At 32.6% G+C, this 12,451-nt stretch overlaps 3 protein-coding genes across 4 annotated transcripts in view; all 3 read right to left on the bottom strand.

The window, feature by feature from the left end:
- Positions 1-739: 739 nt before the first annotated feature.
- On the bottom strand, positions 740-6,526 carry LOC107864469 (geraniol 8-hydroxylase). Of its 2 annotated transcripts, XM_016710831.2 has the most exons (4): positions 5,465-6,471; positions 3,989-4,084; positions 1,682-1,960; positions 740-1,276 (listed from the first exon to the last, which is right to left on the bottom strand). In XM_016710831.2, the coding sequence occupies exons 1-4, from the start codon at positions 6,344-6,346 to the stop codon at positions 950-952; spliced, it is 1,584 nt and encodes a 527-aa protein (XP_016566317.2). In that variant the 5' UTR covers positions 6,347-6,471; the 3' UTR covers positions 740-949. The 2 variants fall into 2 exon arrangements, with proteins under 2 accessions (XP_016566317.2, XP_016566318.2); XM_016710832.2 differs by lacking the exon at positions 3,989-4,084 and having other exon boundaries at positions 5,465-6,526.
- Positions 6,527-7,075: 549 nt separating this feature from the next.
- Positions 7,076-9,998, bottom strand: LOC107866551 (geraniol 8-hydroxylase-like). Its single transcript, XM_047408863.1, has 3 exons — positions 9,069-9,998; positions 8,028-8,309; positions 7,076-7,577 (listed from the first exon to the last, which is right to left on the bottom strand). Exons 1-3 carry the CDS (start codon positions 9,948-9,950, stop codon positions 7,254-7,256), a joined length of 1,488 nt encoding a protein of 495 aa, XP_047264819.1. The 5' UTR covers positions 9,951-9,998; the 3' UTR covers positions 7,076-7,253.
- Positions 9,999-11,556: 1,558 nt separating this feature from the next.
- Positions 11,557-12,451, bottom strand: part of LOC107864470 (geraniol 8-hydroxylase) — a 5,777-nt gene continuing 4,882 nt past the window's right edge. Inside the window, exons 3-4 of the mRNA XM_047408864.1 lie at positions 12,411-12,451; positions 11,557-11,972 (exon numbers count right to left, since the gene is read on the bottom strand). Of these exons, the coding sequence (XP_047264820.1) occupies positions 11,649-11,972; positions 12,411-12,451 (365 nt within the window). The 3' untranslated portion in view covers positions 11,557-11,648. The remainder of the gene's footprint in view (positions 11,973-12,410) is intronic.

The raw sequence follows: 12,451 nt of genomic DNA on the forward strand, positions 1-12,451 counted from the left end.
TATGTATATATATTGTAGTATATTTTATTAGTAGTAATATATATACATTGAATGGTGTGTATACATGTGTATATGTCTTCTATAGATGTGTATATTTAACGTATACATGTGTATATGTTTTATAAATTAGTATAGATGTGTATGTTTAACATATACATGTGTATATGTTTTATAAATTAGTATATAACTCTCTCTCTCTCTCTCTCTCTATATATATATATATATATATATATTGCAATGTATATATATTGTAGTATATTTTATTTAAACTTTAAAGTAGTACATATATATTGGATGGTGTGTATATATGTATAATTGTGTATATGTGTATATTTTTTTAAATTCTAATGTAGTATATACTATATATATAGTGTATATATATTGTTTAACGTATTTATAATGTATATAGGTGGGTATATATAATGTATATTGAAAAAAAATCATATTTTTGACCGGGTTTGACCGATTTTTTAACCGAGTTTGACTGGATTTAGGTGGGTTTGACCAGGTTGGGTTAAGTGGGCCGGGTTAGGGTTATTTTTAATTTTTTTTACTGTTGAGCCCGACCCGGCCCACAAAACCGGTTAAATGACACGGACTGGTTCCGGATTGGCCCGGCCCGGCCCACATGACAGACTTATGCCCAATTGATATATATAAACTTCTAAAGTTTCTTGTATTTTCTAAAGTTATGTTAGGAAACCAAACTAGGCAAGAAAATAATTTAGGCAATCTACAATTCACAAAATATTAACGTTTGTCATATAACTTGCATCGTGCAAAATAAAATATATTCACACTCGATATTTATACAGATAGATAATAATATATACAAAACATGCATGTATTGCAAACATAAACTTATTGGTTTATTCTTAATTTCTTAGGCCAGAATGCTTGGTTCAATACAAATACCGAACACAAATAAGAATTTGTTGATGCCACAACATCAAAACGTAGATGGAATAGCTCGCAAAGGATGAGCTTTGACTAAAGTGAGACCGAACTTTTCCTCCATGTCTAAATCTTTGGGTTCATCAATGTCTGCTTCAAGCTTCCAATTGAAGGAATTTAAGAGTGAGCCCACTATTACTGGAATCATTCTCAATGTCATTGGATAACCAGGGCACATTCTTCGACCAGCACTAAATGGAATCAACTCAAAATGTTTTCCTTGCATGTCCAAGTCCGAACTCCAAAACCTCTCAGGTTTAAACATTAAAGCATCCTCCCAAAAAGTAAAATCTCGACCAATTGCCCATACGTTGATTAGAACCTGTGAATAATTAAGAGCATCAAATACGCGAGTTAGATAATATTTGGATGGATCAGAAAGGGCTAATCATCACCAACCCCACAAAGATTATTTGTTGGGCTAAGATAGACTAAACAATGAGTCATGTATAGCCTAATCCGTCCAACTATAGTTAAGTTGTAATTTCATTATTTAATTTCTTATTTTCTTTTATTTCCAAATAAATTAAAATTCACTTTCCTTATCATGAAAACAACTAACATATAAAAAAGTATTTATTAAAAGACTATTCTAATAATTTTTCTTATGGATCAATTTGGAGTACTATACATATTTAGCTCAAATTAGCCTTACTTTAGATGGACTAACTTGAGGGATTGAGAAAAATCATATTTTTAGTCCCTTAATTTTAATTGTCATCCATACCTGTGAGCCCTCCGGAATGACGTAATCACACAATTCAACATCTTGTGTCACTCCACGTGGGACTAACGGAGTAGGTGGATGCATTCGTAAGGTTTCTTTAATGATGCATTGCAAGTAAGTGAGTTGAGAAACATCAGCTTCTTCAATTAATTTTCCTTTTCCAATGGTTTCTGCAAGTTCAACTTGAGCTTTCTTCATAATCTCTGGTTGTTTAAGTATTTCTGCCATCGCCCATTCCACTGTATTTGTAGTTGTATCAGCAGCCGCAGTAAATAAATCCTATACTATGTCAAAGTGTATAACCATAAATTAGTGTGATAAGAAAGTCCAGAAATTATAGAAATTAAAAGAAACTTTAGTATATCGCTCCACAATTCACCAAAATAATAATAATAATCTATTATACTTATACACTAAATTAATTGAATCATCTTGAATAAATACATCATGTTCTCAAAAAAAAAAAAAACACATCATGTTCTCGTACCCTCGATGAATACAACTTCCTATACATGATAAATATGAATTCTACATTTTAATCCTAAGCTATGCTGCTCTTTGTAATTACATCATCAAGAAACTAATAAAGAGTTACATTTTTTTAAGGTACTTATTGAGGATAAATTGGTGAATTACATCAGGGGATGGAGAGATTGATGTGGATGTCTCTCACCGTATTGGGGCAGGTTGGATGAAATGGAGGCTTGCGTTGGGGATTTTATGCGATAAGAAGGTGCCCCTCAAGCTCAAAGGCAAACTCTATAAAGCTGCGATCCAGCCAGCTATGTTGTATGGGGCAGAGTGTTGGCTTGTTAAGAACTCTCACGTCCAAAAGTTGAAGGTGGCGAAAATTAGGATGTTGCGTTGGATGTGTGGATTCACGAGGGCTGACAAGGTTAGGAATGAGATTATTCGGGAGAAGGTGGGAGTGGCGTCGGTGGAAGATAAGATGCGGGAAGTGAGGTTGAGATGGTTTGGTCATGTGATGAGAAGGGGCACGGATGCCTCTGTTCGTAAGTGTGAGAGGTTGGCCTTGGATGGTTTCAAGCGGGGGAGGGGTAGACCGAAGAAGTACTGGAGAGAAGTAATTAGACGTGACATGGAGCAGTTACAGCTTTCTGAGGACATGACCCTTGATAGAAAAATATGGAGGAAAAACATTAGGGTAGAGGGATAAGGTGGGTGGTCGAATCGTAGTCTGTAGTTAGGAGGGTTTGGTGTAGCTTGGTTGGTAGGTCTAGGGGTGGGAGAAGGGGGTCCATTGTCTGGTTGTGTACTTTATTGTTGTGTTATTTTATTCCTGTTGCACGCTTTTGACGTTTTTGTCTTTTGTCCTTTTGTCTTGAGCCGGCGGTCTATCGAAAACAACCTCTCTACTTCCCCGGAGGTAGTGATATGGACTGCGTACATTTTACCCTCCCCATACCCCACTAGGTGAGAATATACTGGATTTGCTGTTGTACATCTTACTTTCTAGGAACGAGTAGTTTTCTTTAAGGGCTATACTCAAGCTAAAAACACAACTTCTAAAGTAGTTATTAATTGGTCGATTGAATGACGTTTTGAGTGAAACAAAAATAGTTGAATGACTTTTCCGTTACAAAAAAAAAAAAGATGCAACTCCAGAAAGCTCCAATGACCTGAAGGGATTCCTACTTGATATCAAAAGCTTACAGTGTTTCAAGCAAGCATGATAAACAAGCCAAGAAGAGTTTAGTGTTATATAGTATGGTGTATTTATGATTCATATAATTACTAAACATGTAATGAAGGATATCTATAACTTTTTCTACTTTACATGACCATAAGAGTTTAGGCTCCTTTGTGAAAATCTTAATTATTACTCGGTCTCAGTGGTGGAGTTAGAACTTTCATTGAGGGGGTTCAGAAGTAAACATATCGACTCGTCGAAGGAGGTTCAACATCTACTATATTTACATAAAAACATTTTTGATCACGTAAAAATAATATAATTTTTCGATGAAGGAGGTTCGAATGAACCTCCTGAATTCAATCTGGCTCTGCCACTGCTTAGTCCCTTTCTCATCTTCCTAGACAGGCTAGAGGCTGCATACAATTACATAAGTGGATGATGATGCCTAGTCTTAGATGTAAATATGACAAATCCAACTTTTTGGTTAGCTAGTATTGCTTTGTGTTGGGATACCGGAAGGCAATATAAGCAATATAATAATTGTATAATAAGCCTTCTGATGGGGTGATATCACTTGTGATTAACCAAGCTTGGTTGACCTAGTATTTAGCTCACTAAGTTGCTTAAGTAAATGTCAGGAGTTTGATTCCTGCCTTGTGCATGTAATAATCAATTGGCCAGCGGTAAACCCTTAAATAGAGCTCAGATCCATGAAAGATTAGTCCTTGACCTGTCAGACTGGGGGATACCTTGAGAAATAAAAAAAAAGATAGCAATTATGATTGATATAACTGATGGTTGTGTGTTGTATTAAGGTCAGGTTTTTTGCTAATACAACATGACTCAGAGCTTATTTGAGTAATTGATTAAAGAAAAAGCTTCAAATATTTATGTGACTATTTAAATAATGATAATAGACTCTTTTTATACTATCAGATCAAGTTGGCCTCCAATAATATGTTTTACTAGCAGTGGGGCATATTCACATGTCTATTGTCATTTTTATGATTACTAGGGGGACTGGGCTCGTGTTAGCACGGTTCCAACATCAATTATGTTTAGAGTATTTTAAAATTAAAAATAAATATTCAAAATTTAATATTAAGTAGATGCTAAATTATAAGAATGCATAATAAGTTGGGAGATATTTTAAATTGTTAACTATTGTATTTTATAATTTTTTTAATATAATTTTTAAATAATATACGTTACTCTCCTTGTTTAAATTTTTGTGGCATTAATAGACAATTATAGAATTTCGAGAGTTAACCAAATATTTTATATCTTTTAAAAAATTTAAGTTGTTCATTATTGTGATTTATAGAAATTTTTATGATTTATTTTAAATATATAACAAATTAAAAAAATACAAACAAATTAAAATGGAGAAAAAAATGAAGGCAAGGCAAAAAATTAATGAAGATGTGCCAAAGCAGGAATTTTGTCCTTTAAACTTTTTTACTTGTTAATTATTGTAATTTATAATATTTTTTACGTATTTTTTTTTTAAAAATATGTAACATATTAAATTTTATTTTTAGATATTTTAAGTTGTTAATTAGGGGTGATATAGTAAAATCACGGAGCAAGCAGCTTGCTCAAGCAGACATGTTGAAACTTCTCTCTATATATATATTCTCCCTTCGTTTTAAATTGAGATAATAAATTGATTAAAAAAATAATTAATTATATGGCTAGTTTACCATAGTAAACTTATTAAATGATGCTTATATTTTAATTTGAGGAAAAAGTAATTAAGGCAAAGGGTAAAATATGATTTTTTTTAATTTTTCTTTATTAATGAAAAAAGATAAGTAAAATGAGAACTCAAATTAAAAAATTTGAGACAAGTAATTTAGGACGGAGGGAGTATATATCAAAACAGAAAGGGAGATAAAAATTTGGACCACTAAATATAAAATACTTATATAATGAAGAAAAATGATGTGACAAATGAAGAAAATTGATGTGTCACTATATGAAATCTGAGATCTTTAGTCCTTCTTTCTTTTAACACCAAGCAGAGGGGAATTATTTTTAAATAATTTAGCTTTTATAGTAATTAAGGATAAAGTCGATAAATGAAGTGGAGTTATACTTGCAGTTTATAATGAGAAGAGAACACAAACCAGGAACACAGACTTGATGTTATTATGATTAATCTCTTCCGGACTTTCTTCACTAATATTGAGAAATGCTTCAAGAACATCGCCCTTTTCATTGGACCCCCTTCTCTTTTCCTCCAATCGCTCGTTGATCAAATCATCAAAAAGTTTAAACAGTTTGCCAACTTGATTGGTTGTGCGACGCCTTATTCCTTGAAGATCAATCATTTTGAGCATGGGAAAAAAATCTGCTAGGTTAGGCTTCCCTATCTCAGCCATGATTCCCCAGATAACGTCCTTCAACTCTACCTTTGAATCCGAGAAAGGATCAGCCAAGTCCTTGGAGAAAAGGGTGTTTGACAGCATGTTGAGATTCGTCTTGAAAGTAACTTGACCTACATCCAAAGCTTCCCCTTCTTTGCTACATCTCGCACAATAAGCAATCAATTCTTTCACCTTTCGAGATCTTAGATGTTGATTTGCATCGAGACTATTTGTGGAGAACATATTTGTGTTCAAGATTCTCCGAAGCTTTCGCCATTGAGGACAAACAGGAAGCCATCCCACAGAGTATTTGCAATAGTTGTGTACTTGAACGGCATCAGGGGCAAATCTACTGGTAAAGTCTTGATCTTGATACTTAAGGACTTGTTTTGCCATGGTTGATGAAGAAATGACCACTGTTGTTACTTGTCCTAATTTTAAACTCATAATTGGACCATAGGTTTTTGCAAGATTGGCAAGTGATACATGGGGTTTTGCACCTAACAAGTGAATATTTCCAATAATTGGCCATGGTGATGGACCTGGTGGAAGCTTTTTGGTGACTCTACTGGACAATTTTGCTAGAGTATACAGAAAACTCAAAGCAATAATTGATCCAAACACAAGTGTATAGTAATCCATTATGCCTCCCTCACACACCCTAGGTTCAACTTTGACAGATGATTAGTAATAAAAAATTAGAAGGCGTACTGTGTGTCCATACTTATCTAAAAAAAAAAAATGAAAAAAACTGAAAGTGGACAAGTGAATCACCACCCACTTTATCTAACAATATTTTATAGAAAAATTACAAAGTTATCACAATCAATCCTCTCATTGTGTTGTCGTATTGATGATAGAAGAATAAATGATTTAGGTATCGTATTGATTCATTCATACGTCATTTTTTGGGACTAATTTAGTTTGCATGTGTATCACATGTCTAAATTATTTTAAATTGTATTATGACAAAATTTTATTATATATATATATAGTGGTTGATTTCTAATTTGAAATAACATTTACAATTAAGTGGACAGTTACCACTTTATTCTTTAACAATTAAGGCCAGAATGCTTGACGATAAATATTTAGGGGTCGTTTGATAGAACGTATTAAAAAGTATTAAAAAGAATAATGCATGCATTAATTTTGTGTATTATTAGTATCTTGTTTGGTATATTTTTTAGTTTATGTATAACTAATGCGTTATACATTCTATTGTGTATTGAGGTGTGTATTACTAATACCTCAAAATCCATGTCATTAGTTATGCAATAATGGATCTAAAGCATGCATTAGCATGATTAAAGACACAATTATCCTTCAAAAAAAATTCCGCATCCTTTTAGACTTATATATGGAGGGTAGTTTTGTAATTTTTTTTTAAAAATTATGTAATTGTTATTTTAATACATCAAACAAACATTGTATAAGAAAAATACAAGCACAACTACTTCAAGCATAATAACACAAACATTATTAATGCACAATATTTTACATTATTCTTATACTCTCAACCAAATGACCCCTTATTAACTCGGCAACATCAAAGCGGAGATGGGATAGCTCGCAAAGGATGGGCTTTGGCTAAGGTGAAACCAAACTTCTCCTCCATGTCTAAATCTTTTGGTCCAATATTAGCCTCGAGCTTCCAATTGAAGGAATTTAAGAGTGAGCCCAATATCACTGGAAGTGTTCTCAATGCCAATGGCAAGGCAGGACATATTCTTCGACCAGCACTAAACGGAATCAAATCAAAATCTTGTCCTCGTACGTTCATATCCGAACTCCAAAACCTTTCAGGTTTAAAGATTAAAGGATCCTCCCAAAAAGTAATATCTCGACCAATCGCCCATACATTGACTAGAACCTATGAATAAAGACGTCAAAAATGCAAATTAGATTATATTTGGAGAGATCAAAAGGGATAATCAATAAATAGACAAATTATTAACCCCACAAAAATTATTTGGACTAAAATAAAGTAAACAATGAGTTATATAATAACCTAATCCCTCTAACTGTTAACTTTATTTTAATTTCTTTATTTGTTTTCTTATCTTTTTAGTTACCAAATAAAACATTATTTTCTTTATTATGGAAATAATTAACACATCAAACCAAAATCATGAAAATATTTTTATGGGTCATTTTGGAGTACTATACATATTTAGCTTAAATTAGTCCAACTTTTAAATGGACTGAATCGAGTTGCACCCAAATTGACTCACCAAAAGTATATGCTAAGCTTAACCATCCAAACTCGAGCGGATTAAGCAAATCATATTTTAATCTTGTTAATTAACTTTGTCATTCATACCTGTGAATCCTTCGGAATGATGTAATCACACAATTTAACATTTTGATCGACTCCGTGTGGAACTAAGAATGGAAGTGGTGGGTGCATTCTTAAGGTTTCTTTGATAACGCATTGTAAGTAAGGAAGTCGAGAAGTATCAACTTCTTCAATCGGTTTCCCTTTACCAATGATTTCTTTAAGTTCGGCTTGAGCTTTCTTCATAACCTCAGGCTGTTTAAGGATTTCTGCCATTGCCCATTCCAATGTGCTTGTAGTTGAATCTGTAGCTCCGAAAAATAAGTCCTACATAATTTATGTGTCAAAGTATATAACAATAATTAGAATAGTAACAAAGCCAATAAATTGTATTAATAAAAAGATACGACTATATTTGTTCACAATTCACCATATCAAATGATCTAATTTATACTTATATAATAATTAGGGAAAATACTCTATTTCCACCTTGAACTATGCGAAAAGGTTGAGACACACCCAAATTTTAGGAGGGTCCTATTACCCCTGGACTAATTAAAATTGTATTTTTAACTACCTTAGTGCCTACGTGACACATACATGGCACACACGTATGCCTATGTGGACCCTTCAGTGTGTTGTGCCACGTATGTGCCACATAATTACTAAAGCTGTCAAAAATACGATTTTAATTAGTCTAGAGCGGTAATAGGACCCTTCTAAAGTTCAAGTGTGTCTCAACTTTTCGCATATAGTTCCATGTCGAAATAAAACATTTTCTCTAATAATTAAATCATCTTAAATAAAATACATCATGTTCAACATGGTAAATGCCAGAACCTACATATATAAAATTGGTATCTCTAAGAATCTATTAAATACTATTATAACAAATGTTTTCTCATACAAATTATATTACTCAACATTATTATTGCAGGGAAGCAAATCAAATTGCAGATGCATATACTAAATAAATTATGGATACATGGGCATGTCTTTTTTTTTTTCTTTTTTATAATCTCATGGACAAAAAAAATATAACATGGCCTCCATTATTAGACACAAAGTATAAACTCATTAGCTTACCGTGAACATGATCTTGATGTGATTATGTTCCATCTCTTCAGGGTCTTTTTCAGTAATATCGAGAAATGTTTCGAGAACGTCACTTGTTTCACTCAATCCCATTTTTCTTTCCTCTAGCCGCTCGTTGATTAAATCATCAAAAATTTTAAACAATTTACCAAAATGAATGGTTGTGCGACGCCTTATTCCTTGAAGATCAATCTTTCTAAGTATGGGAAAAAAATCCGCTAGGTTGGGCTTCCCTACCTCAACCATGATTTCACAGATAACGTCCTTCAACTCTACCTTTGAATCTGAAAAAGGATCAGCCAAGTCCTTGGAGAAAAGGGTGTTTGACAACAAGTTGAGATTAATCTTGAAAGCAACTTCACCTATATCAACAACTTTACCCTCTTGGCTACATTTTGCGCAATAAGCAATCAATTCTTTCACCTTTTGAGATCTCAGATGTTGATTTGCATCAAGCCTATTGCAAGAGAAGATATTTGTATTCATGATTCTCCTAAGTTTTCTCCATTCAGGACAAACAGGAATCCATCCAACTGAGAATTCACAATAGTTGTGTACTTGAACAGCATTAGGGACAAATCTACCAGAAAAATCTTGATCTTGATACTTAAGGACTTGCTCTGCCATGGATGATGAAGAAATGACCACTGTTGTTAACTGGCCCAATTTTAAACTCATGATTGGACCATAAGTTTTTGCAAGATTGGCTAGTGATACATGGGGTTTTGCACCTAACAAGTGAATATTTCCAATAATTGGCCATGGTGATGGACCTGGTGGAAGCTTTTTGGTGCCTCTACTGGACAATTTTGCTAGAGTATACAGAAAACTCAAAGCAAAAATTGATCCAAACACAAGTGTATAGTAATCCATTTTGTCTCTCTCACACACTCTTGCGTCAACTATGAAAGATAATTCTATAGTAATTTAATTAAAGGCATAATATATAAACATGACCCTAAACTTGACAACAAATTATAACATTGACATTAAACTTTGATAGTGCACAAGTAGACCCTTTAACTATACAAAACCTGAACAAAAAGACACTCCAATTTTGCAAATACACGCGTGTACCTTAATTGCTCTGACGTGGATTACTAATCCACTCATATGGTGCCACCTAATAAGAAAAACACATTATAAGTATGATCTTTATCTTTGTCGGTGTTCAAATAGACCCTTTAACTATACAAAAGCTGAACAAAAAAACCTTTTAATTCCAACTCGGACGCGTGCTGTTTTGCGTGTACAACACGCGTTTTGCCACATAGGATCGGAGTATTTATTTGTTCAGGTTTTGAATTGTTAAATGTCTTATTTATGCACTGTCAAAGTTTAAGGTCAATGTTATAATTTGATGTCAAGTTTAGGATCATATTTATGTATTATGCCTTTAATTTTCTCTGCTGTCACTAATATACTTTCTGTTCCTAAATACTTAATACATTTTTTGTTTACACGAAACTTAAAAAAAACATTAGGTAGAGGGTAATTTGACTAAATATCTAAACTTAAGAAAAATCTTATTTATTTCTCATCTCTATTTAATAGTACTTTTCTCTTTTTCACCATCTTAATATCTCTCTACATTTATGACTAACAGTAAAAGTGGAAACAAACAACTAATTATCTCTTGGTTTCTAAAATTACAAGTTTTATGAAATATTTATTTTTAATAAGATTGAGGAGTATTTACAAAAGGAGAAAGTAATAAAGTAGAAGAATGCAATGCATGAGTGTGTGTTATACATTTAAAAATAAAAACCCAGAAAATGGACAAGTGAATCACCACCCACATTGCTAACAAAATTACAAGTTCATTTCTTTTGGTAAAGGAAAATATTTACAAAGTTATCACAATCGATCGTATCATTATGTTGTCGACTAATGATTGAGAAAAAAAACATAATATATGTCATTTTGATATTTTTGAATGCATCATTGAGTCATTCATATGTCCTTTTTGGGGGACTAATTTAGTGCGCATTTGCATCACATAAGTCTAAAATATTTTAAATTGCATCATGACAATATTTTATTAAAACATATAAAGCATCTACATTAATAGGGTTTGAGGAAAGATCACACTTTTAGAGATGTGATGTATAACTGAGGCACATTCAAGATTTGAAATCTATTTCATCAATTCTTTGAATTTTTTTGTACATTTACTTTTTTATATTTTAAATATATTGGAAATCATGGAGCCACTATAACCACATCCTCCCATTTTATTATTCTTATTCTTTTTTCAAAAAAATATTATTATTTCTAAATACGTTAACTTGTGTAGTTATAGCCTTATAGGTGTATTACAAAGATTGCCAAGTGATAAGCTTCTAAATTTTCTTGTGTTTTTTTGAAGTTATATGTATTTCTTTAATTGTATGATTTTAGCATGATGCTATCTACAAGTCTTTCATATCTGTAGAAAAATGGGAGAAAGAAATTAGTCAAGAATTTATGCAGTCTACAATTCACAAAATACAGTTTATTCTTAATTGCTAAAGCTGGAATGCTTGGTTCAATATTATCGAATACAGATAAATATTTATTGACTCTACAACATCAAAGCGGAGATGGAATAGCTCGCAAAGGATGAGCTTTGGCTAAGGTGAGACCAAACTTTTCCTCCATGTCTAAATCTTTTGGTTCAATGTCGGCCTCGAGCTTCCAATTGAAGGAATTTAAGAGCGAGCCCAATATTACTGGAATCATTCTCAACGCCAGTGGATAGCCTGGGCATATTCTTCGACCAGCACTGAATGGAATCAAATCAAAATCTTGTCCTCGTACGTCCATATCCGAACTCCAAAACCTCTCGGGTTTAAAGACGAAAGGATCATCCCAAAAAGTAATATCTCGACTAATCGCCCACACATTGACTAGAACCTATGAATAAGGACGTCAAAAAAGTGAGTTAGATTATATTTGGATGGAGCCCAGGTTATTAACCCCACAAAGATTATTTGGGCTAAAATAAACTAAATAATGAGTCATATACAACCTAACCCGTCTACTTCAACTAAGTTTTAATATCTTTATTTTCTTTTTATTGCCAAATAAATTAAAATTTATTTTCATTATTATGGAAATGACAAAAATATCAATCAACAACATTCCTTTAAAAAATATTTTGATAAATTTTTCATGGGTCAAGTTGAAGTACTATACATATTTTACTCAAATTAGTACTCAATTTTTATATGGACTGACTTGAGTTGTGTCCAAATTTGCCAAAATGAGAATATGCTTAGCTCCACCATCAAATTTTGAGAGGATTAGCAAATTAAATGTTAGTCCATTAACTAGTCTAATTGTCACCTATACCTGTGAGCCCTTCGGGATAATATAATCACACAATTCAATAT

This window comes from Capsicum annuum, chromosome 3 (genome assembly GCF_002878395.1).
Source record: "Capsicum annuum cultivar UCD-10X-F1 chromosome 3, UCD10Xv1.1, whole genome shotgun sequence".
Lineage (NCBI taxonomy): Eukaryota > Viridiplantae > Streptophyta > Magnoliopsida > Solanales > Solanaceae > Capsicum > Capsicum annuum.